The sequence below is a fragment of the Callospermophilus lateralis genome, chromosome 17, assembly GCF_048772815.1.
Source record: "Callospermophilus lateralis isolate mCalLat2 chromosome 17, mCalLat2.hap1, whole genome shotgun sequence".
Lineage (NCBI taxonomy): Eukaryota > Metazoa > Chordata > Mammalia > Rodentia > Sciuridae > Callospermophilus > Callospermophilus lateralis.
This window is the reverse complement of record NC_135321.1, coordinates 15,860,842-15,884,263: the sequence shown is the minus strand read 5'-3', so window position 1 is coordinate 15,884,263 and position 23,422 is coordinate 15,860,842. Positions and strand designations below refer to the sequence as shown.

Here is a 23,422-nt window from a genome sequence, read left to right as displayed (position 1 = left end):
TTCAGGAACCGCTGAGCCGTACAGAAATATTGTGAAGCCGCGAGAACTGCTATCACCCCATGTATTATTGCCTTATGTCGGGCACTTGGTTGAAGTCTTCACGGGGGATACTTATTCCCCTGGCGGAGTGTAGTTAGTGCCCATATAAATGGGAAAAGGGAGGGGGGCTGTGGCGCTTCACTCATATGCTGAGGACCTACAGGTAGTAGTTGGTTTGCAGCTAAGGCACTGGCCACATTGTCCTGGGAGCTCAAACCAGGCGGGGGCAGCAGGAATCCAGGTTACCGCAGGCAGTGGCCCAGCTTCCGAGGTTAACCGCAGATAAAGTGGCAGCTTGGATCAGAGTCCTGGCCACTCTTCGCCCTGAACTCCACGAGACTGCGGGGAACTCCGAGATTTCTTCCCTGCCCCTGAGTCTGGTGCCAAGGAATCAAGATCACTGCTCCCTACGCTCTCTGAGGTAGAGCCCACCGAGCAGCGGCACAGAGCGCTCCAGGACACTCTCCACCCTCGGAGCGCAGCAATTAATCCCACTCGCGGTTAACAACTCTGGGTTGGGCGGGGTTTGGGCAGACAAGAGAGGCGTGGGGCTCAAAAAGAGAATTAATTCAATCCTCGGAGAATTAATTTCATTAACTCTTGGTGGCAAGGATAGCACCAGCCCTGAGATCGGCACAGGGATCCGAGAGCGGCCTTCCCAGCGACGCAGACCGGAAAGGGGGCGGGGAAGGGCAGGGACCTCTGGAGCTGCGCGACGCTCAGATTTCGCCCCGGAGGGTGTGGTAGGCGCTGCTTATTGGGATGGAAGTAGCATCCCGCGACCAGCTATTGGACTACGGAGGAACTGGGGACACGTAGCATCAGAGTCTTAGGCCCCTACACCTGCCACCCACCGCACGCACGCACGCGTGCACGCAGCGGGGAAGAGCGTCTCTGGTCGGGAGCCGCAGCCCACCGGAGGGCGACGATTCTGCGTTGCAGTCAAGTATGCCCAAATTTGCACCGAAGGAACCCCGAGCTCCAGCGCACTCCTCTGCGTTCCCTGACCCACCTAGTCCATCACCGTTCACTCCTCAGGTACCCCCAAATTCACTCCCCCTGTCTCCGCGCGTTCAATCAGAATCAAATCCAAACAAGCAAATCTTTAATTCTCTTTCCAAACACCTTGAAACTACTTATACAGTTTCTCAAACTATATTTTTCTGACTTATTCCTTCCCCTTTCGGAAACCAAGGTTAGGAGCAGTGGACCCTTGAATATCGAGGATCCGGCGCTGGCAGGGAAGAGAGCAGGGTGCCCAGCGGAGCCACCCTCCAGCATCAGAACCTGGGGACGGAGGTTGTCAATGGAAGTGCCCAGAGGGCCACCTCCGGCCTGACGGCTGGTCCTTCCCTAGGAGTCGGGAGCAGGCGTGCGACCCTAACCCACGCCCGGCAGGCGGCTTGCAGGAGGGACGGGGAAAGAGTGGCCCAATGAGGGGTCCAGGAGAGAAAGGGTTCGGGACCGTGCACTCGGTTCGCAGTCAACACGCAGCAGGCTCCTCAGTCCCCCTTAGAGGGTCTGCCACGGCTTCCCGATGGCCTGGATGTGCTCCTTGGCTTTCAGACGCAGCGCAGCGATGCTGCTGTTGCGCGGGTCCGCCTCGTCCAGCGGAAACTTGTCCCCGAAGCCGGGCCCGCAAGGGTAGGCGGGCGGCGGCGGCCCGAGCGGCTGCAGGCCGGGACCCAGCGGCGGGGAGTTCAGGAAGGGCGGCGGCGGCGGCGGAGTGTAGCTGGCGGGCAAGCTCTGGGCCGGCGGCCCGAAGCCGGGCAAGCTCTGCAGCGCTGTGGCGCCCCCTCCCGGCAGCGGCGGCCCGAGCCACGACTCCAGTGGCAGGGCGCCCCCTGGTGGCCCGCCGCCGCTGCCCGGGCCGGCCCCGAGGGGCGCCAGACCCGCCGAGGGCGGGGAGCGGCTGAAAGAGAGAAGGGGCGAGTCCTGCAGCTTCATGGACGACACTTCCAGCTTCTCCTGCCGTCGCCACTTAGCCCGTCGGTTCTGGAACCACACCTGCAAGAGAAAGCACAGCGGACGTCGAAGTCGTAGGCCATGACTCCTGCCGGACTCCTGCGCCAAAGGCCGACTGGCTAGTTTGACCCCCCCCCCGCCGCCCCGCAGCTCCAAATAAAATTAGTACTGACTATTTTGCACCTGCGGAGAGGTGCCTGGGCCTTCTTTTCTTTCATCCCCTACGACTCCTTCATCCCCACCTTTCCTTCCATCCAATGTCTTTATTTTCTTTTTCATTGTTTTTTTTTTCCTTTTTGTCTCTTCCCTGTGGTGAATCTCTTTGTCCCATCTTAGTCCTCTGAGGCATCCACACCCTTTCCCCTGTTTACCGCACCCATAAACTCTGATTGTGATTGTATCTGATTCTAATTCCCGACATGGAACAGATGCTCAGAAAGAAAGAAAGAAAAAAAAAGTGAGTTTCACTTTGCTCTGGACCATAGGCCCTTGAAACCAGATCTCTGTGACCTGCAGGATGGCAGCCTGTCTTGACACTTGAGTTAAGATTTTGCTTTTTCCCAGTATGATATAATTCTCATTTACTATGTGTTTGTCTCATACCTTGTTATATCTGCCTTTTTGTCTCTATTATAAACGTGGGTATAAATAAATACTGGCAACATCAGAGTTGAATACAGCTATTTCCATGGATTATTAGTTATCATATAGATAGAAGCAAATGGGCTTATTTTACTATATGCACATTTCAATTATTGCTTTAATAAGTTTTTCATTTTATTTCATTGACAGTTGTTTAGTGTTTCTGAAGTTTCTTATGGATTACTTTCACAGGTTACAATGTTCAAGTTTATTGTATCTACTTTTACTTTCTGGTTGACATTATCCTAAGATATTAGCTCAGTAAGTACTCAAGGGTTTTTTCCTTCTTGCTGTTCATATAGTCCTGGCCAAGCTTTCACTGGTTTCTTGCAGTGAATCCTCCACTACTGACAAAAGCACCAGAATGGAATGTAATTAACATTTCACCACCAAGTTCCACTCTCGCAAACAGAACAGAGAGAATTGGTTTAGTTTAGGGGAGAATACGAAAGAACTTTGGCCAAATAGATGGCTTCAGTATTGTGCTTATGAAGGGAACTGAGCGAATAGTTGCAATCTAGAAGGGAGAAAGCAGATTTATGTTGGACAGGAAGGTGAGGGCAACCTAGGAGAGCTAAGAAAACAATAGTCCAGCACTGAGTAGGGCATGGTAAATGTGTGCAAGGCTGGAATTTGGGAGAAAAGAGGAAAGAAGAAAAATGTAAGCATCCCTGTCCCCTTCCCATAAAGATTTATCTGCATACCCAAGGCCCTGAACCACCAGGAAATATTAGATGTTTGGCTACATTAGAGAAAAGAGAAACAGGCTGGGGTGAGGGTTCCCTTCCCACTACCACTTGGGCTTCCCTTATTGCCAGAAACCGCAGCTCTAACTCTCTGATACAGTATCCAAGTTCATATAGCTGAAGCCTGGGAAAGTTGGCTATCATACTGTTCTCCTTTGATGCCTCCAATGCTAGAGGAGATGCTGGCTAGTTCTCCTACACCACCCGAATACACCACACACAGATGTTAAGAACTGCTATATGCTGAGCACTGTGCTGGCCCTATAGTCACAGAGAAGTCACGCTGTTTTCAAGATTCTCACAACTCAGAGAAGCCAAAATCCCTGAACAAGTAAAGTGGGACAACCGAAAAAAGGTGGGGTCAGGTGCAAAGAGTAGTGCAAAGGTGGGCTTCAAGCTGCCTTACCTGCATGATGTAGGGCACTGGAAAGCCTTGGCCTCTCCTCTTTCTTTGGCTTGTATTCTCCCGCTCCCTACCAAACCCTCCCTCTAATGGAAAGCAGGTGCTAAAATTTACATCCCTTCAATGAAATGATTGCCGCTTTACTGCCCCAAATTAGGAGAAATTGAACTGTCCTTGCTAGTTAATCCTGAGTCACATTAGTGAACTTTTTAAAAACCACGACTTTTACTCATTACTTTAAACCCCTAACTTAAGCAAAAGAGACAAAAGGCAAGAGCTTGTTCTCTTTCACTTTAAAGACACAGCTAAAAGCACCAGACACCTGAGTATCCTTACTTCCTGGAAATCTAATTTCATAGACACACACAAGAATCCCATCTCAGTTCCACTGCCTTTCAGATGCACTGAAATTTGTTCCCAGTGTCTCTCTTTCAGGCCTCTCTAAACTCTCCCAATTTGGAAATCCTCCCAGATTTTTCACAGATGACTAGCAAATATTTAAGGCTTTCAAATATTTTAATGATCAGGGATTAAAGATAATTCAGCTTTAATTAAAGCGAAAACCCCTTTACAATAAAAAGAAAAGGCCTCTGCAGCGCTAAATTTCGGTTGGACGTGCACCAGAGAAGGAAAAGTCACTTTCTTAAATCCACTTTCTTAAGTTTCAACTGCGGTCCGGCTCAAGGAGACAATGTTTTCCTTTTCCACACGATGTGCGCGCGGCAAGGGTGGTATTTGGGATCTCAGTCCAGTGACCCCATGGTCTCTGCCTACATTCCCTTTCCGCGCAGCACCGTCCCCCCAACCCCATCCCGGCTTTTATCTCAAAAGTCATCCTCAATTCCTCCTTTTAGTTTAGAAGAGGGAGATCCACCCCAAAAGGGGGATCGTCCTATAAACTCGGACATTCTGCCAGAAGACGGGTGCGTGGGGGAACCTCTGGGCTTGCCAAGCCGAAGAAACAGGATAATAAATGCGTGGATGCCCGGGAACCCAGAGAAGCACTGGCTGCAGTTTAGGCCTGGGCCCTCCGGGATCCCAAACCCTTAATTCGGGCGTTTTACCTGGACCCGGACCTCGGGAAGGTTGACCTTGCCCGCCAGCTCCTCCCGGCTGTACACGTCAGGGTAGTGGGACTTTTCGAACGCGCGCTCCAGCTCGTGCAGCTGGTACGTGGTGAACGTCGTGCGGTTCCGCCGGTGCTTCTTCTTGGGCTGCTCCTCCTCCGACAGCTTCGCGTCGCCAGCGGCTGGCCCGACAGGCAACCCTGGACTCGGCCGTGCCTCCCCGGGCTCCTTGGGACAGTAGGGGCGAGAGGCTGGGGCCACGAGGCCCCTGAGGGTCAGAGACACTCCCGGGAGCATCCCTGGGCCTACCATGCCTCCTCGTAGTCTCTGGCCAGCCCAGCTACCGCAAAGAGTTGGCCTCGAGAGGTCGTGGGTGGGTGGAAGCTGCAAGGGGTTCCTAAGCATCCTCTGGGCGCAAGTTGGAAGCTCCCGTCGTGGACAGTACCGCCACCCCCGCACCCAGTCGCCTCAATAAAAGTTAAGGAAGGGACGCTCTCCTCTTGCAGAGCGCCTCCAGGGCCCCGCAGCAGCCTGCAGTTGACACTCACCTTCGTACTCCGGGACTGGCGCGGGTGCTGGTGGCGGGGAGGGCTCTGCGCCTCCCCCAGGCGCCTTGGGACAGGCGGGCCGCGCGCCCAGCCTTCGCTCCCGCTCCTTCGCTACCCGGGCGCCCCGTTCCGCCGGAAAGGTACCGAGGATCCCGTCATCCTTGGTAAAGCCCAGGATGGCCTCGATGCTGTGCAACCGCGAGGTGCTCCCGCCTGGACTGCGGAGCAGGTGACCCGCGAGCGAAAAGCTCCCGTTGGCCATGGCGGGCGCGCAGCCCGGCAGGTGCATGGGGAGCGCCTGGAGGAAGGCTGGCGCTTTGGAGATAGAAGAGGTTCCCAGCGGACTCTTTCCAACTGTACAGGTCAGGGTAGTGGGACTTCTGGAACGCGCGCAACCGCAAGGGTTCTACCCACGGTCAAGCTCGGCTGGCAACCCCGCCCAGGCCGCCTGCGCTAGAGGTGGGCGAGCGCTCGACCCTCCGCCTCCTGAGTCGCTGCAGAAGTTGGAAGTTCGGCGGCGGAGCAACTGGGGCTCCGGAAGCTAAAGCCGGGAGCGGGCTAGTCCGGGGCTCCTCCTCTCAGGCCCGGACCGGGCCCCTTCTCTCAGCCCCTCCCCCTTCAGAGGGGCGGGTCCTTCTCCTGCCCAGCCTCGGGGTCCTAGCCCTGCCACTCCAAGGCCAGCACTAGGAACGCCCCCCCCCACTCCCCTCCACCGCTTGATCATCCTTTTTCAAATACCACCAACATGCTCTGGGGTGTAGAGGTGGGATGTTTGACGGGCCTAGGGGCTCCCGTCGGCTAGCCTGATTTCCCCTGCTTCCCGGCCCCAGTCCTGCTTCAAAGGCGCTGCCCTCCTTGGGTTCCCCTCTTCCGCTCGCTTGCTTTCGCCTCCCCACTGCGGCTCACCTCCCCTGTAGGGCTGCACACCCAGGCTTGGCGACCGGACGCCCCTAGAAAGAGCCAAGACCCCGGCCGAAGGCTTTGCAGCTCTGAGGAGTAGGGAGGTCAGTGCAGACTCCCAGTTTGAATCATCTCCCGTCCTGTTTTGTAACCCCACCCGCACTCCTCTTTCAGCCCAGTGGTCCGAAGTCCCAGACATCGGGTTTCTTTGGTCTTTGTTTTAACTACCCCCTAAGACGTGCGCGAGGGCAGCCTCTCTCACTCTCTTGCCTGCTAAAGCAGCGGGTGGGGCCATCAGCAGGTCCGGTGACCTCAGCGCTGGGAGGCCGAGAGAGCCACAAGCTGCTGAGCCGATACCGGGCAGCACACCCGCAAGGAGTTCCTCGCTATCTCTGCCCTGGGGGAAGGACAGGGCCCTTTACTGACAGGCACCTTCCTTCTAGCGCCCAACACTTCTCCTGGCCAAGCAGAAGACCCAAAGCTGAAGGGGAAGAGTCTTCGCCCACGGAGACAGCCCGCGCTTCCCTGAGGTTTACCGGCATAATCCGCTTGCGTTTCTTCCCCCTACGGGGCCCCTTGACCCAGAGCTACTCAAAGGCTAAGCAGAAGGATGATTTGTGAGGGCGAGTGTGTTTTCACGTCCCGCGGTGCTGATGGACAATGGCACTGGGAACATTGCAACCAAGTGGAGCAGGAGCCCAGCCTTCCGTGGACTATTAACTGGGAGCATGAATTAAAATACTCCCCCCAAAGCTAAAGATCTAGGGAACCACATGCCTCAATTATTTTGGTAGGTCCTCTGATCTCCATCTCAGCGGTCTCTTTCCTACGCCCCCTTTCCTTTCTTCCTTCTTGCATCCAGACACTCCTTTGCTGCATCGGTTCTGCTGGCCCAGTACTGCCCTTGGCGAGGTCGTGGGTCTCGTAGGTCGTGGGCAGTACCCCTGGCCTTGAGGAGTTTATAGCGTCCAGTCTGAGACACTGCAAAGGAGAAAACATCCGCCCTCGGAGATTGGCGTTAGAAGACCATTTGCGAAGGAAAACTGAATACCTTAAGGATTGTTAAATGATTACTTCTCCCTGATAGGCATAGGGGGAGGGGGTCATTAATAGCTGTATTTTAAATAAAACTACAAAAAAATAATTTAAAATAGCAGGCACGCTTGCATTTGTAGTGGATTGAAATTATTTTCTGTTTTAAGAAAAATGCTAAATGAAAATTAATAGCACTTCATGTTTTATAGTTTGTTTTAAGAAGACTTTACATTTTTTATATCATCTGATCCTCACAATGCTGTAAAATGGCCCCCACTTTACAAATAAGGAAACTGAGGATCAAAGTGAGCCAGCTAGGCAGTGGAGGGGTCAGGACCAGAGTTCAGGCCAACTGACTCCTTTTCCTGGATTTTCTGGCTGCAGCACCTTGGTAATTATTGTTTAGAGGGTTTTTTAATTTTTAATTTTATATTTTATTTATTTATTTTAAGAAAGCACATCTTTGCTGCAATCTGCAGTTCTTCCCTGAAGAATCCCTGAATTATGCATCTAAGAGGTTGAAGTGGACACATTCCCTGCACTTGGAAGAAATAAAGTCAGAATCCATTGAGAATGGCCATGGGCATCAATGTCCAGAGAGACTTATAAACCCACAGCAGGTTCCACTGTAGACCAGGTGAAACATATCCCCAGCCCCTCATCAGCCATCTAGGCAGTTCAAGTTGCTGCCCAAGACATTGCCCCTTCTTAGGTGCCAGTTACATAGACCAAGTGGTCCAGGGACTGAAGTGACTGGAGGGCAGATGTAGATATCATTAATCGGTGTGTGTTGCTTCCCTTCTGAGAATGCTTTTTATATAAACTTCCTCAATATTAAATTGATCTTTATAATCACCACCAAATGAAGATTGGCAGCCATTTCTTAAGCTCCTGCCCACACAGTGCAAAGGGATTTATGGCCTTGTTTTCCAAAGTTAATACCTTCTAGAACTGCCCAGCTCTTCCTAATAGGTCCAGGTGAGGTGAGCTTTTATTTACTATTTATCTGGAAGTCTCAGGAGAAAAGCAGAAAGACTTCAACAGCCGCTGGTGAAGGGCTGCAGGGCCGGGCTGAGCTGGACAGGGGAGCTCGCTGCCTTTGTGTAGGACATAAAGAGCCAGTCAATACCATTGTGGGCGCGGTGGAGGGTACTCCAAGCAATCAGCCGGGGGTCATTGTTAGGGGCTAATCTACATGTGTATTTCCCAAGAACTCGATTAGGGAAGATGAATGGACTCCGCCATGTCCCTAATTCTTCTAGCTCAAAGCTGTATTTTTCCAGCAGTTATGCTAGTTCATAATCAGCCCTGCTTCAGGGAAAGTAGGGAGCCTGGCTTCTGAACTCCACCTCTGTTTAATTCATTAATTCATTAGATGGATCAAAGGGAGCTCCCTCCTCCCAGCCCCCACCTGCGGCTGACCTTAGACACAGATAGAGCCCCATTAAACTTGGCATGGTTCAGGCACACATTTTCAGAAGTGTAGAAGTTCTAGTATAAAGTGACTGTGTGCAGGGATGCTGATTTCTGCACGTACAGTAGATGCACTGTTTTACCTGCCACATTCTTTAAGAGAGATGGACCTCTACAGAGCAGAGTCCCCAGACTTGGAGCAGGAAGAGGGGATGTCTATGAATCAATGCCACTTGGCTACACTATGTAGTTTTGCTTCTCAGTGCTTTTTGATGTTTGGGTGAAAAACATCTATTTCAGGGTCTATGGGACATCCCTTCACAGAGTGCACAAAACCAACTTGATCATCTCCATGGGGATTATCCCTTGAGTAGTCTTTTAACCCTGGAACATCCCTACTGTGGCATTCCACACTTGGGGACCACCTCCTTCCACTGCTGATACGTGTTCAGGGAAGGCAACTTAAATTTAGTCTTGGAAAAATCCAACTTATATATCATTAAGTACACACACAAATCCATGAAGTGAAGTTCCATAAAATTCAATTAAAGAGTTAAATACATACATGGTTTATTTACTGAACTCTAACTATCTATGCTAGCAAGTATATGCCATACTCTTTTGAGTACTTTACATGGATTATCTAATTTAGTCCTTACAATATCCCTATGAGGTAGACACTACTGTTACCCACCTTACAATTAAGGAAATACTGTTACCTACTTTACAGTTAAGGAAACAGGCAAGTCACACAGCTGACTTCACCTGGAGATAGGATTTGAACCCAGGTGTTTTGTTCAGTTATACATCTTTCTAGCCACTATGAGTACCACCTTGCAATGTGGTGGTGGTGGTGGTGGTGGTGGTGGTGGTGTGTGTACCTGTCAATTCTCCTGTGGTTATCAGAGAACCAGTAAATAAAATAAGAAATTTGGGGAGTTCAAGGAAATGGGAAAAATATAGTTCAAAGTCAAGTGGGAGTGAGGAAGGTAGGAAGTGTCATCTATAATTTATTTTCAGTTGAAATGATGGCAGATCTGCTAAAAAACAAGTTACCATTCAACTTTCCAAGGCTGTCTCATGAAGTTTGGGGAACTCTCTCTGTACCCAGAGTTCCAAATTACTCTCAGTGATTTCCGGTAATATAGTTTTAAGCATTTGAAGTATATTTTGAAGTATTTGCCTTTGAGGTTGTGATTTCTCCTCCACATAGGGTGAATGTCCCTTATCCAAAAAATGCTTGAAACAAGAAATGTTTTAGATTTGGGTATTTTCTCAATTTCAGAATATTTGCATATGCATACTGAGTTATCTTCAGGATGGTTCCCCAAATCTAAACATGAAATTCAATTATACTTCATATACACTTTATACACAGTCCTAGATAACTTTATACAGTTCTTTTAGGTCTCCTGTCTTTTGACTGCAACTTGTAATGTGAGGTCAGGTGTGGAACTTTCTGCATGTGGCATCACATTGACATGCAAAAAGTTTCAGAGTTTGGAGCATTTCAGATTTTTAAATTAGGGATGCTTAACCTGAATTATATATTGGACATCGTGGGCATAATACTCAAGTTGCTGGCAAAGTTGGAAAAAACTCTGAAGCTAACCTTTCTCTTTAATATTGACAAATTGAATCCAGAGATGAAGACAGTATGCTTGTTCATCTCTCACTGCCAGGTCCTCCTAATTGATGAACTATTTTCCTACTTGAAGCACCAGAGAAGGCATATCAGAAAAACATTCTGAGAGGTGTTTATCAGAAACTTCATTTTTAATCTGTGGATAACTAATAATGAATACTCTTGGCCACTTTTGTAAGAATAGGACTTTGGCACAGATGATAAACATCACACACCTCATATACACCAGTTTACTACTCAACAGTAAATGTTAATTATTTATATATTGTTATTGTTAGGAGTAAGAACCCCATCGCATAGTTGTGGCACATATACCATCAGAGAATGAAAAGAGGCATTTGTGGCTGAGTGGGGTGCCCTCCCTGGTCTTATGGCAGCAAACATTTCATCTGGTCAGAGGTGGAAACGGGGCAGTTGGGAGCTGATGTGTTTCCCCGAGGTAACGGTCCTTGTACATCAGAACAGGGACCACAGCTCTTCACAGAACATCCAGCAAAGAGCAGAAGCCCATCCTCCTTTGCCAAGCCCATGGCTTCCCAGTTAGGCTATTTTCAGAAACAGGATCCCTTAAAACTAGTTCCCTGCTGAGCGTGGTGGTGGCTTATGCTTTATAATCCATCCACTCAGGAGGCTGAGGCAGGGTGATCACAAGTTCAAGGCCAGCCTCAGCAATTTAGTGAGACCTTGTCTCAAAATGAAAAGTAAAAACAAAGGCCAGAGATGTAGCTTAGTGGCCGAGTACTTGCCTAGCACGTGCACAGACCTGGGTTCCATCCCCAGCACCACAAACAAAACAACAACAACAAAAAGAACACACAAAAAAACTAGGGCTGGGGAAGCTGGGGTTGTGGCTCAGAGGAAAAGCACTCACCTGGCATGTGTGAGGCACTGAGTTCAATCCCCAGCACCACATAAAAATGAAATAAAGGTATTGTGTCCACCTATAACTAAGAATATTAAAAAAAAAATAAAAAAACCACTAGGACTGGGTTTGTGGCTCAGTGGTAGAGTGCTCGCCTGACACACGTGAGGCACTGGGTTCCATCCTCAGTGCCACATAAAAACAAAATAAAAATACTGTGTATCCATCTACAACTAAAAAATAAAATATTAAAAGAATCACAAAAAACTAGTTTCCCATTAGTTTCCTGTTGTCTCAGAGCCTCCTATGTGGTAGACTGATAAGGGGATCTTTGATGATTATCTTGTTCTATCCTCTCATGTCTACCTCCTACCTTTCCTTCGTGGGTCCAGGGAAATCAAGCGATTTGCCAGCATGAGAACATCTGTGGTCGAGCTTGGACTAGAGGTGTCAGCCCTCCCTGTCTCTCTCTCTAGGAGGCCATTGGGCCTACCACCTGCTTGCTGAGCTGTCAGGTTCTCCCACTCAGGTCCCATGCTTGCGTAGGCAAGCACAATGAAGTTATTCTTCACCCACACCCCCGTCACTTACCAACCCAATGGTTTGGGGTCCCCAGATTGCTTTTATAACTGATGCAAGTCCAAGTAACCTCTATGCAGTTTTTAAAAAGCCCCCTGACAATATATTTACTCCTTCCTGTCCATTGGTGTGTTTAAACCAGCTCCCTGGTTTGTGAGAGCAGATGGGTAGCATCTTGTCCCAGATCTAAATTCAGTGATTCACATTAGGAGCTTGACACGAGCCATAGTAGGAGTGTTTGTATCACAGAAATTGGCAAACACTAAAAACCAGTATGCCTCCCAGTTAATGCTTTTAAAACAGGTTGATATCATATCACTGCTCCTATCTCCCCAAAGAGTGAAGGAATCAGGAAGTGTTTATTAATAATATTATTAAAACAAAACAAAACATGATCTATTGAGCCAAAGAATGTTCATTTTTTTTGTTTAAAAATGACAATTTGCATCACCATCTCAGAGTACATAAATAAAAGAGGGCAATTGGATTTCGCTCCACACCCCCCCCACCCAATGGACTTTTTTAACTTGTTAGGAGCAAAGCTATATTAAGATAATGCCTCTTTACTTGTTTTCTAATTAAACTAATTGAATTCAGAGTGTCTAGGGAGAAGCACTAGAGACATTTATCTCAAGGGGATGATAGTCTTGAAGCTCATCAATCCTCTTAGAGTGCTAAGAAGGTAAATCAGAGGATGCCATTTGCAGCAGCCTGGACAAGCCCCCACCCCTGGGGCTGCAGCTCCTGGGCCTCTTCCTTCTGCCAGGAGAGTTCCGGGAGCCAGTTCACAAGCACTTACTGATCATGGACACGCAAAGTTAACACACACGTTCTCTATCCCCTCCTCCCAATGGCGGTGGGCTTCTAAAAATAGGAGTTTAACAGATTCGACTTTATAAGTTTTCATTTGGAGAGGAGAGTTTCTGCTTTCACTTCTTTTCAATGGATACCAGAAGTGAGATTGCTAGATCCTGTGGTCTTTCTCTTCAATTTTTTGAGGAACTGCCCTATCATTTTCCACAGGAGCTGCACCAGTTTACATTCCTATCAGCAAACATGTGCAAGGGTTCCAATTTCTCCCCCTCCTTGATAATGCTTTTTCTTTTCTTAAAAAAAAAAAAAAAAAGTCTTCCTAATAGGTGTAAAATGGTGATCTTATTAGGGTTTTGCTTTGCTTTTTCCTAATGATTAGTGACATTGAACACTTTTCATATATCCATTGGCTATTTGTATGCCTTCTTAGGAAAAAATATCTCTTTGGGTTCTTGGCTTATTTTTTAAAAATCAGGTTATAAGTTTGTTTGTTTATTTTAACTATTGACCTATATGCATCCTGGTACATTTTGGTTGTTGATACCTTATCTGATATATGATTTGCAAATATTTTCTTCCACTCGGTAGGTTGCCTTTTAATTTTGTTAAATGTTTCCTTTGCTGTGAAGAAGACTTTTAGTTTGATATAGGCCCAGTGTTTATTTTTGCTTTCATCACCTGTGCTTTTTGGTGTTGTGCCCAGAAATTCATATCTAAGAACAACATCAAGAAGCTTTTCCCTATGTTTTCTTCTCAGAGTTTTAGTTCCAGGTCTTAAGTCTTTAGTCCATTTCTAATTGATTTTTTTTTGTATGTGGTGTAAGATAATGGTCCAATTTCATCCTTTTGCATATGGATATCCAGTTTCCCATCACCATTTATTAAAGAAGCTATCCTTTCCCTGTTGTGCAGTTATGATATCCTTAGAGAAAGAGAGAGAGTTGACCATATATGTGTGGGTACATTTCAGGGCTCTCTATTTTGCTTCATGGCTTTTCTCTTTGTGTCAGTACTATAGTGTTTTGATAACTATAACTTTGTAGTATAGTTTGAAATTAGGAAATGTGATTTCTCCAGCTTTATTCTTTCTGAAGATTGCTTTGACTATTTTTTTTTTTTTTTTTTTTTTTTAGAATTAGCCAGAAGAAACTTTATTTTCTAGATTGGAGCTAAGTGCTTAAGTATAGAAATAATATATCTAACTACAATGGTTAAAATAAAATATTTACCATATGAGTTATATGGTTGTATAAAAGAGCTTGGCTTTTTTTTTTTAAAATAGATATCCTCTATTAAGCATAGCATCTATTTTCCAAATGACAATTGACAGCTTTACTGTCTAATATTTGCCATATCAGCCAAAGATTGCCAACTATATTTATATATTCCTGAACTAAGATTTTTAGTTTTGCCAGTTTTTACCAGTTACCATCATCAGGATGCATTAGAGATCTTTCTGAATAATATGGTTTAGTTACATTTCAGTGTTCAGCTTTTTGAATATGTCCATAGTCTTTCAGGACATTGGTTTAAACAAGAAAATTATACATTTCCAATAAAATTCAATGCTGACAATTAGAACATTTTATGTAATGGTGAAAGAAGTTCATAACTGTGTTGAAGATTAAAAAAAATTAAAGTATGTGCAACAGAGCAGAAACATTTGGAGAGTGTTGATCTATTATTTGCTTTAAAACAAGTATCATGGCTTCTTTAAACCTCACAATTCAAGGACCAGATTAACTCTATTTCTTTTATTGTAATAAGGACGATTTATAAAACTGCTAACTTCTAAAATTGTGGTACAATATAGTTTTTTTTAATAGATAAAGCTTTTTTTATTACATTAAATCTATGTAATCATCAATCATCATAAAGAGGGGAGCTTTATTTCTTGGGCTCTTTCTCCTTGGACAGTCTTTATATCTTCCTCCTTGGCCTGGAGTGCTCCTCATAGAGCTTGTGTTCCTCCTTGGTCTCAGCCTGGTCAGCCAGAAGCTTCTTGTTGACCTTATCTGCCTTCAGCTTGTGGATATGTTCCGAGAGGACCTAATTGTTTTGGAACACACTGCCCTTTGCATTCAGTAGAGGCTGGCATACATGTGGTGGTCAGTCTTAGATTCACGGTATCTCTGAGCAGCCTACACAGCATCTGTATCCTCTGCACCCAGGTGAAGTTCTCCTGCATTGGAACATTAGCTCTACTCTTCTGTTTACCTATGCCCACATGCCTGTGCCTCTGGGAGCCATGGAGACCCAGATTGGACAGTCACTGGTTTGTGGATGATCAGCCCATCTTTTATCAGCTTCCAGATCTGCTGAGGAGAGTTGGCATTGGAGATTTCATTGGTCTCATTGGGATCCAACCAGACCTTCTTTTTGCCATGATAGGGGAAACTGGAGGCACCTCTTCTGAAGCCTGAGCGTCCTCCTGGCTGCTCCTAGTGAGAGGCCAGGATTAAAGAAATATGCTTAGAGTTGTATTGAGTCCTCCAGAGCTACTACTCTTATGCATTCCACAGAGTGCCCTTCATAGAATCTCTCCTTACCAGACTGCAAATCGTTGACATCTTTTCACTTTATATGTGAGGACTCTGTGGTGAAGCTCCCGCCCTCCAGCAGCCCCATCTTGCAGAAGAGGACCCCATTGACATGCGGTACCAGGAGAGCTCCTTGAGCTGTAAGTTCACCTTAAACTTAAACTTTTTCATCATTGTGAGAGCCAGGGGCAGGTGAGCGGGCTGCACAGGCGGGCGCTGGGCCTTAGCTCCGCTGAGCCCCGGATCCACCTAGACCCATGGCCGGGGCCATGAGCTGTGCACAGGAGCGCGGCTGGGGGGCCTGCTTTGACTATTTTGTTCCAGACAAATTTTAGGATTGTTTGTCCACTTTCTGAAAAAAAAAATTGATAGGGATTACATTGTATCTGTACATCACTTTGAGTGGTGTGAACATTTTAATAATATTAATCCTTCTGATCCAAGAACTCAGGATATCTTTCCATTTATTTGTGTCTTCTTCAGTTTCTTTCACCAGTGTCTTACAGTTTTCAGTGTACAGCTTTTTCACCTCCTCAGTGAAATTTACTTTCATAACTACTTTTTTATTCTAATGCCATTATACACAGAATTGTTTTCTTAACTTTTTTCAAATAGTTCATTGTTTCTGTACAGAAATGCACCTAATATTTATGTTGACATCCTGAAATTTTTCTGAACTCATGTTTTAAGTTTCTTTGAAGGAGTTTTCAGGAATTTTTCTCAATAAAAACATCTGTCATTTGCAAACAGAGACAGTTTAACTTCTTCCTTTCCAGTGTGAATATTTTTAAATTCTTTTTCTTGCTTGATTGCTCAGGGAAGGACTTGCAGTATTATGTTGAATAGAAGTGGGGAACTGGGCACCTTGTCTTGTTCCTAACCTGAAGGGGAAAACTCTCAGCTTTTCATTATTGGGTATGATATTAGCTATGGGTTTATCATATATGGTCTTCTTAATGTTAAGGTAAATTCTTTTATAGCCAAGTTGTTGAGAGTTTTTATTGTAAATATTAGAGCATAAATGAGTGAAATATATCCTAGAAATACAATAGAAAAGAGAAATGAAATTGAGTTGATATTTTAAAAGATAAACAAAAATCAACAAACTATTATCTAGCTTAGCCAAGAAAAAAAGAAAGAGAACTCAAATAAATAAAATTATAAATGAAAGAGGAGATGTTCTAGTTGGAATTCAAAGGATGCTAAGAGACTACTTTAAACAATTACATGCCAACAAATTGGATAACCTAGAAGAAATGGATAAATTTATAGAAACATCCAACCTACCAAGACAGAGTCCTAAAGAAATTGAAAATCTGAGCAGACCAACAATGAGTAAGGAGATGAATAAGTAATAATAATGATTTCAAAACCCTTCTCAACAAAGAAAAGCCCAAGAGATGGCTTCACACACCAGTGATTTCTAGGAAGTGTTTAAAGAAGAATTAATATCAATGCATTAATTTTTTTAAAAAAACATTGAAGAGGAAGGAACATTTCAAACTGATTTTATGAGGCCACCATTACTCTCACATCAAAGCCAGATAAGAATACTATAAGACAAGATGATCATAGGACAATAGCCCGGATAAACTTGGGTGATAAATCTTAAACAAAATCTTAGCAAACCAAATTTAATAGCACACTAAAAAGCTCATTACCATGATTTGAGTGGGATTTATCTCTGGAATGCAAGGCTGGCTCAACATGCACAAATCTCTAAATATGATGAGCTGCATTAATAGAGTGAAGGGGTAAAAGCATACAATCAGATCCCTAAATGCAGAAAAAGTAGTTAAAAAACTCCAACATTATTCTTCATTATCTAATTTACTGTAGAGGTTGCCTGTTTTCTGGAATTTTGTCTAACTCCTGCCATTCTGAAGGCAAGCCAAGTGGTCCACGGTTTTGCCCTTGGCTCTACAGGAAAGTGCAAGCTACAATGTCTTCCTTCTGCTCTTTGCTTTAGTCATTGTTGATATTTGCTTTAGTCATTGTTGATAAGTCTATTGAGGCAGGCAGCATGTGTTACCTTTACATATTCTTATTTCACTTTCATAGCTCCCCATCAGGTCAGTAGTATTATAATCATTTCTCTACCTGCACCCCAAATTCAATCTCTCCTGGAGCCCATTTCTCTCTAGTTCACCATAGTATAGGTACCAACATCTCTGCTTGGATGGAGTACAGAATTAGCCTCTCTCTGGTCTCCCTTCTGCTCTTAGCTCTCTCCACTTTCCACTCAGCAATCAGACAACCTTTCAAAAATGTGAATCAAACCATCACACTCCCTCCATAAACCCATCCAAACTCACCACTGTGCTTAGGATAAAATCTAAACTACTCTATATCACTTACCCTTCTCCACATCTGAAACATCCTCATTTAACACATAGGACCTCTCTTCTGTCCTTCCCACCTTGCTTACCAAGCGATAGTCACATTGGCCTTTTTTCCTTGTTGAAATCCTCTAAACTCTTTCCTGCTTCAGGACCTTTCTCTCACTCGTCTCTTTCCCAGAAATCCTCTCCCACAAATTGTCACAATCTCTTGATTGTCATTTTATTTTTCCCATAGCACCTACCACTCTCTAAACCTATATTCTTTTCTTCGTACTACCTGTCTTTCCTCATTAGAATTCAAGCTACCTGGAAACAAGGACCTTGTCTGCTGGATCCCCAGCTCTCAGAACCTGTGTTCCCAATAGCAGTGGTTGATTTAATGAATAACTACAAGGGACTCTTATTTCACACATGAGGAAACAGTTAAGTAACTTGTCTGATTTCACGTAGCCATTAATTGGTGCAAATATACATTTTTTTCACATTCTTATACTCTAGTCATCCGTCTGGGGTTTTCTAAGATATTAATTATTTCCCATGTGTTTGAAAACTGTCAAACGGCTTTGCTTTCCTTCTCAAATAGCCCACAGAAATCATTTGATCACTTTCAAAAGGCATTTCAGTCCACTCCACTCTTGTTAGCATCAGCATTGGCCGGGGGTTTCCTCCACCGCCTTTGATGTGAGCGTTCATTAAAAGAGGAGACAGGCGTTCCCAGGCAGGGCCACTGCCATCTTGCTCAGAGCCCAGTATCCAAGGGACTGTCATTCTTGTTCCAGAGTTGCTCCTGCAGCTGTGCTGCAGACTATTAGCTTTGGTTTACTTTTATATTTTATTGTCATTTTAGGGACATTTTTTTTTGGTTCATTTTTACTGTGCTTTCTCCTTTGACCCGTTAAGCCCTAAATATGCTGATCCTATACGTCCTGACGAATCTAATTAACCCCATATGCTTTCAGTAGGGGTTTCAGATGCTCCCAGAAATGTCTTCCTTCATTCAACTGTCAGGAGCTTAGTGCTTACTGCAAGACATGTGCATTGTTAAATGAATCATCCTCAATAAGAAACAACTTGAAATCTTTAAGGGATTCTGAAACAACTCAAGAAAACAAGCTAATATCACTTTGTATATGTATGCTATCTTTTTATAGCTCAGAAATTTGACACCAAGAGTGATGTCTTCAGTTGGCAGATGGAGTTATAAAAATATGTAGTTTTCCAAGGATTGCAGCACTTAGAGCTGGGCAAAGGAGTCAAACTCTGGTACTCGTGTATTTGTTATGCTAGTCCTTCTGCTTTTGTTTAGAAGATAATTTTTCCATAAAAAGTTTGTTTGTTGGTTTGTTTGTTTTGTTTTTGGTACTGGAGATTGAATTTAGGGGCACTTGGCCACTGAGCCACATCCCCAGCCCTATTTTGTATTTTATTTAGAGACAGGGTTTCACCGAGTTGCTTAGTGCCTCGCTGTTGCTGAGGCTGGCTTTGAATTCATGATCCTCCTGTCTCAGCCTTCCAAGTCATTGGGATTACAGGCATGTGGCACCAAACCTGGCAGAAAGGTTTAAAAATATATACAAGATTTCTGAATCTGAGTTTAGTCTGTATGTTTCTAAATCTTATATTCTTCAATCATAATTCTGTGGCTCTCAAAATTGCTATTTCTAATGTAGAGAAAAATCAAGGAATGATCCAGCAGTTCTATTTGGATATATATGAAAAGAATTGAAAGCAAGGATTCAAACAGGCACTTGTACACCCATGTTCTTAGCAACATTATTCACAACTACCAAAAAGTGGAAAGTAAGTCAGTTACAAAAAGACAAATAATGTGTGATGGCACTCACACAAGGAACCTAAAGTAATCGGATTCCCAGAGACAGAAAGTGGAATGGTGGTTGCCAGGGGCTGGGTGGGATCTTGAACTTGTGATCCTCCTGCCTCAGCCTTCCAAGTCACTGGAATTGTAGGCAAGTGCCACTGTGCTGGGGTCAGCCTCTCTTCTAATTAGACCTTTTTCTTTAGAGCTGATAACAAGTGGTGAAGTTCATTCATTTTACCTTCAACACTTAACTAAATAGAAAATATTTATTAAGAAAAAAATGTTTGATATATGAAGTTGAAAGAATTATAAACATCACTTGCCTGCAACTTGGATTCTAAAATCAATATTTTATATACTGTTCTATTACATCTGTTTACTCATCTGTCTATTTCTGTATCTCTCCACCAATATCTTGTAACTTTTATGCTTCTAAAAATTCACTCCCAGATATGTCAGGATACATATCATTATCTAGAGTTCAATATAATAAAATAGTATCTTAGTTTTAATTATATAATGTAAAACTAATATACTATCTTAGTATATTAGTTTTACATTCACTTGACAGAACTTTTTCCAAGTAGTTGTATCATTCTTTGTCCTCTCCAGTAATATACAAGAATTTTGATTGCTTTCCATCTTCACCAACACTTGGTGTTTTAACCATTTGAGTGGGTCATTGGTGATATTTTGCTTTGTGATAGATATCAACTTTGATTTCCTTTATGTTTAATTGAGCACTTTTTCATATTTGATCATGAGTGTATATTTCTTTGGTAAGTGTTTGCTTAGTTTCTTGGCCTGTTTAATTTTTTTTAAATTAAATTTTTAAAAAGTTTGTGAAATTTTAAGAAGTGTTATATATATATATATATATAAAATTTCAAAATTTAAGACTTCTGCTCATCAAAAGACACTGTATGTGTGTGTGTGTGTGTGTGTATACACACATATATATGTAAAAAGATTTTCTGTGCTCCAAGAAGGCTTTTCTTATGCCAAGATTATAAAGATTTTCTCCTAAGTTTTGTTTTAAAAATTTTATAGTCTTATGATACATACTGAATTAACTTTTTTGATATGGTGTGAGGTAAGGGTCTAAGTTTGATATATTTCAGCACATTAAATTTAAAAACATGACTTTGCATTCCTTCATGAGATTACACTGGCACCTTATTCAGAATCATCTGGCCAGGAGATGGAGAAGTTGATAGTTTCCCAAGGTAAAGAATGGGAAGAGGGGGATGGATATGATGGTGTAAACACCAAGAAGATTTTGTGATTGTAATAATCCTGAATTTTGATTATGATGGTGGTTACACAAATATACAACTGTAATAAAATAGCACAAAACTAAATGCATACATTGTACCAATGTCAATGTCCTGGTTTGAATATTGTACTGTAATTATACAACATGCAACCATTCAGGGAGAGTGGGGAAAGGTCTGTGAAGCCTCTTAGTACTACTTTTGCAATTTCCCATGATCCAATAACTATTTCCAAATACAAAGTTTAGAAAATCAGTTGACACATCAGTGTGTGTCTGTTTCTGGGCTTCCTGCTCTGTCTCCACGCTCTGTCTCTGAGAGTCGGTTCTCCATCCTTGCTTTCCAAGATTTGTTCTATATATCCTACTATGTTTGCCTTTCTACTTAATTCTAGAAGCAGCTCATTGTTTTCCATAGGTGGGCTTACAGTTGAGATCCACCTGTGTTTACAGATCATTTTAGAGGGTATTGATGTCACAACATTAAGCCTTCTGATCCACAGACATTCATTTGAGTGCTCTTAAATTTTCCATCAGGAATATGTCCCAACTTTCAGTGTACAGGACTTTCACATCTTATGCTTTATTTATTACTAAGAATTTTAGTTTCTTAATGCTATTGCAAATAACATTGTTTCACATTTCATTTTTGAATTGTTTGTAGATAGTATTATAAAATATAATTGGTTATTATATCTCAACCTTGTTCCCTACAACCTTACTAAATTAACTGACCAGTTTTGGTGGCTATTTTATAAATTCCTTAGAATAATTATGTCTTTTCATTTTTTTTTTTTTTTTGGTACCAGGTATTAAACCCAGGAGCTTTTTACATCTGAGTTATATCCCCAGACAATTTTATTTTCTATTTTTGAAACAGGGTCTCACTAAGTTGCTTGGAACTTCTTTGAGTTGCCAAGGCTGGCCTCAAAGTTTTGATCCTCTTGCCTCAGCCTCCTGAGTTGCAGGAATTACAGGTGTGTGCCACTGTACCCAGTTGAGGCTATGGGTTTTCTCTATGAATTTTAGTTGCAATCAACTGGGGCCAGCCCTCAAATGAAAACTGTAAACAAATGAAAACTCACCAGTATGTCCTTCTTCCAGGTGTAGATTTGATTCCCCTCTAGTGGAGGCCTAATTTTTACTGCTCACAGTGCCTTTGGGCAGCCATTTCTTTGTATTTTACCCAGCGTATAGTTGTTACCTGCAGGGTGGTTCATCTAATAGGAGCTAATCCTATCTGATTATGAGAAGCTGGAAGCCCAGGTTTGTTCATTATTTATATCACTCCTCTCCCTGTCTCTGATGGTTCTGTTTGTTAGTGGTGATTTGGCCAAATTTCTCATGCCAGGAGCAAACCCAAAGGGCTTATATAATCCACAAACTGGATTAGTGGGCCTCTGAATAACTATGAGCTTACTGTGTCAATATGCTTTCAGAAGTAGAACTCCTGATTCATTGTGCTGCCCGAGTCCACATAATTGGGACTAGACGGATTCTAGGCAAAATTGGATAGCCCATTTAATCTGCCTTCCCGGGGCCTGTTCTTCAGCCCTCCGCCCAGCATCTTTATGGTTCTTCCTGCCTGGTGGAAATGCTCCCCGGATTCCCAAGTTTTCTTTTTCCAGACAATCCTCCAGGACCCCTCTCTCCTCTAGTACCTATCAACACTCTCTCCTGGGGCCTGCTGTCTCTTTGCTCAGCTGGTGTTGGTAAAGTACTGGAGTCTAGTTCTGTGACAGTGACAATAGCCAATGTGTTCTCTTTCACACGCTACATCTGTGGCCATCCTGAAACCATAGAAGGAAGCAGAATGTAAAGGAAAGCCACTCCTTCATTTTTCCTGTTCAGAAAACCCACTGCCAGAGAAGGTAAAGGTCTTGTCTGGGGTCATTGCCGGGTACAATGAGCACCAAGTCCTAATTCCAGACTGAGTGGACCCAGCAATGGCCTCAAGCACCAAGTCCAGTGGCAGTGTGTGGAAGTCGATAGCACTTCAGTTTTCCTTCTGGCTGGCATCCCTCCTAGATGGTGACAGACTGGACAATGACAGTCTGCATGGTCACCTAGTGAGTTCACGGTATTAGTAGTGTAGGATGGGAATGGAGTAAAAGAAGTTAGGATGTCTTACCCAGAAGAGAGAAAACTGAGTGGGAACATCAAAGACCTGAGTGGGAATGTAGGCCTATTCTATGGAGCTGCATACAACAGAACTGTGATAAATGGGTCAAGCATACAGTCAACTTCAGTTTGGGATAAGAAAGATTTCCTAACAATTAGAGATGTTTATAGATAGAAGGGCTGGATTCCCTCACCTGCACTTCATCTCAACAACCAAAATGCACCAGGTGGTGAATTCTGTACCTCTGGAAGCTTTTGGAAAGGCTCAATTGAGACATCTTAGAAGGAGTTCTTTTAATATGTGGGAGTTTGGAACAGATTTCCTCCTGGTCCATATCCAATTGTTGATGATGGGAGACCTTTTGGTGCTCATTAAGATCAAAAGGCATAGACACCTGTCTACCCTGTAGAGGGAAGGGGGCCTCTGAGTACCCTAATACACACACTCTCCCTGCCCCAACCTAATACCCATGGGGATTGCTATGGGTTGGAGTGGTGTGATCGGGTGTGATGCGCTGTGGCATAGTGAGGGGTGGATTGGTGTGGGGTGTGTGTTATGGTATGATGTGATGTGGTAGGCTGTGGCATGGTGTCATGTGAAATGGTGTATTGTTGTATGGGGTGTCATGTTTGATGCACTACGTATGGGGCTGTGTGGTGTGGTGTCGTT

The 23,422-nt window shown here is 44.1% G+C and overlaps 1 protein-coding gene across 1 annotated transcript; it reads right to left on the bottom strand.

The window, feature by feature from the left end:
* Positions 1-1,551: 1,551 nt before the first annotated feature.
* On the bottom strand, positions 1,552-5,699 carry Rax (retina and anterior neural fold homeobox). The gene is made up of 3 exons (XM_076837242.1): positions 5,411-5,699; positions 4,860-5,113; positions 1,552-2,046 (listed from the first exon to the last, which is right to left on the bottom strand). Exons 1-3 carry the CDS (start codon positions 5,697-5,699, stop codon positions 1,552-1,554), a joined length of 1,038 nt encoding a protein of 345 aa, XP_076693357.1.
* Positions 5,700-23,422: the final 17,723 nt, after the last annotated feature.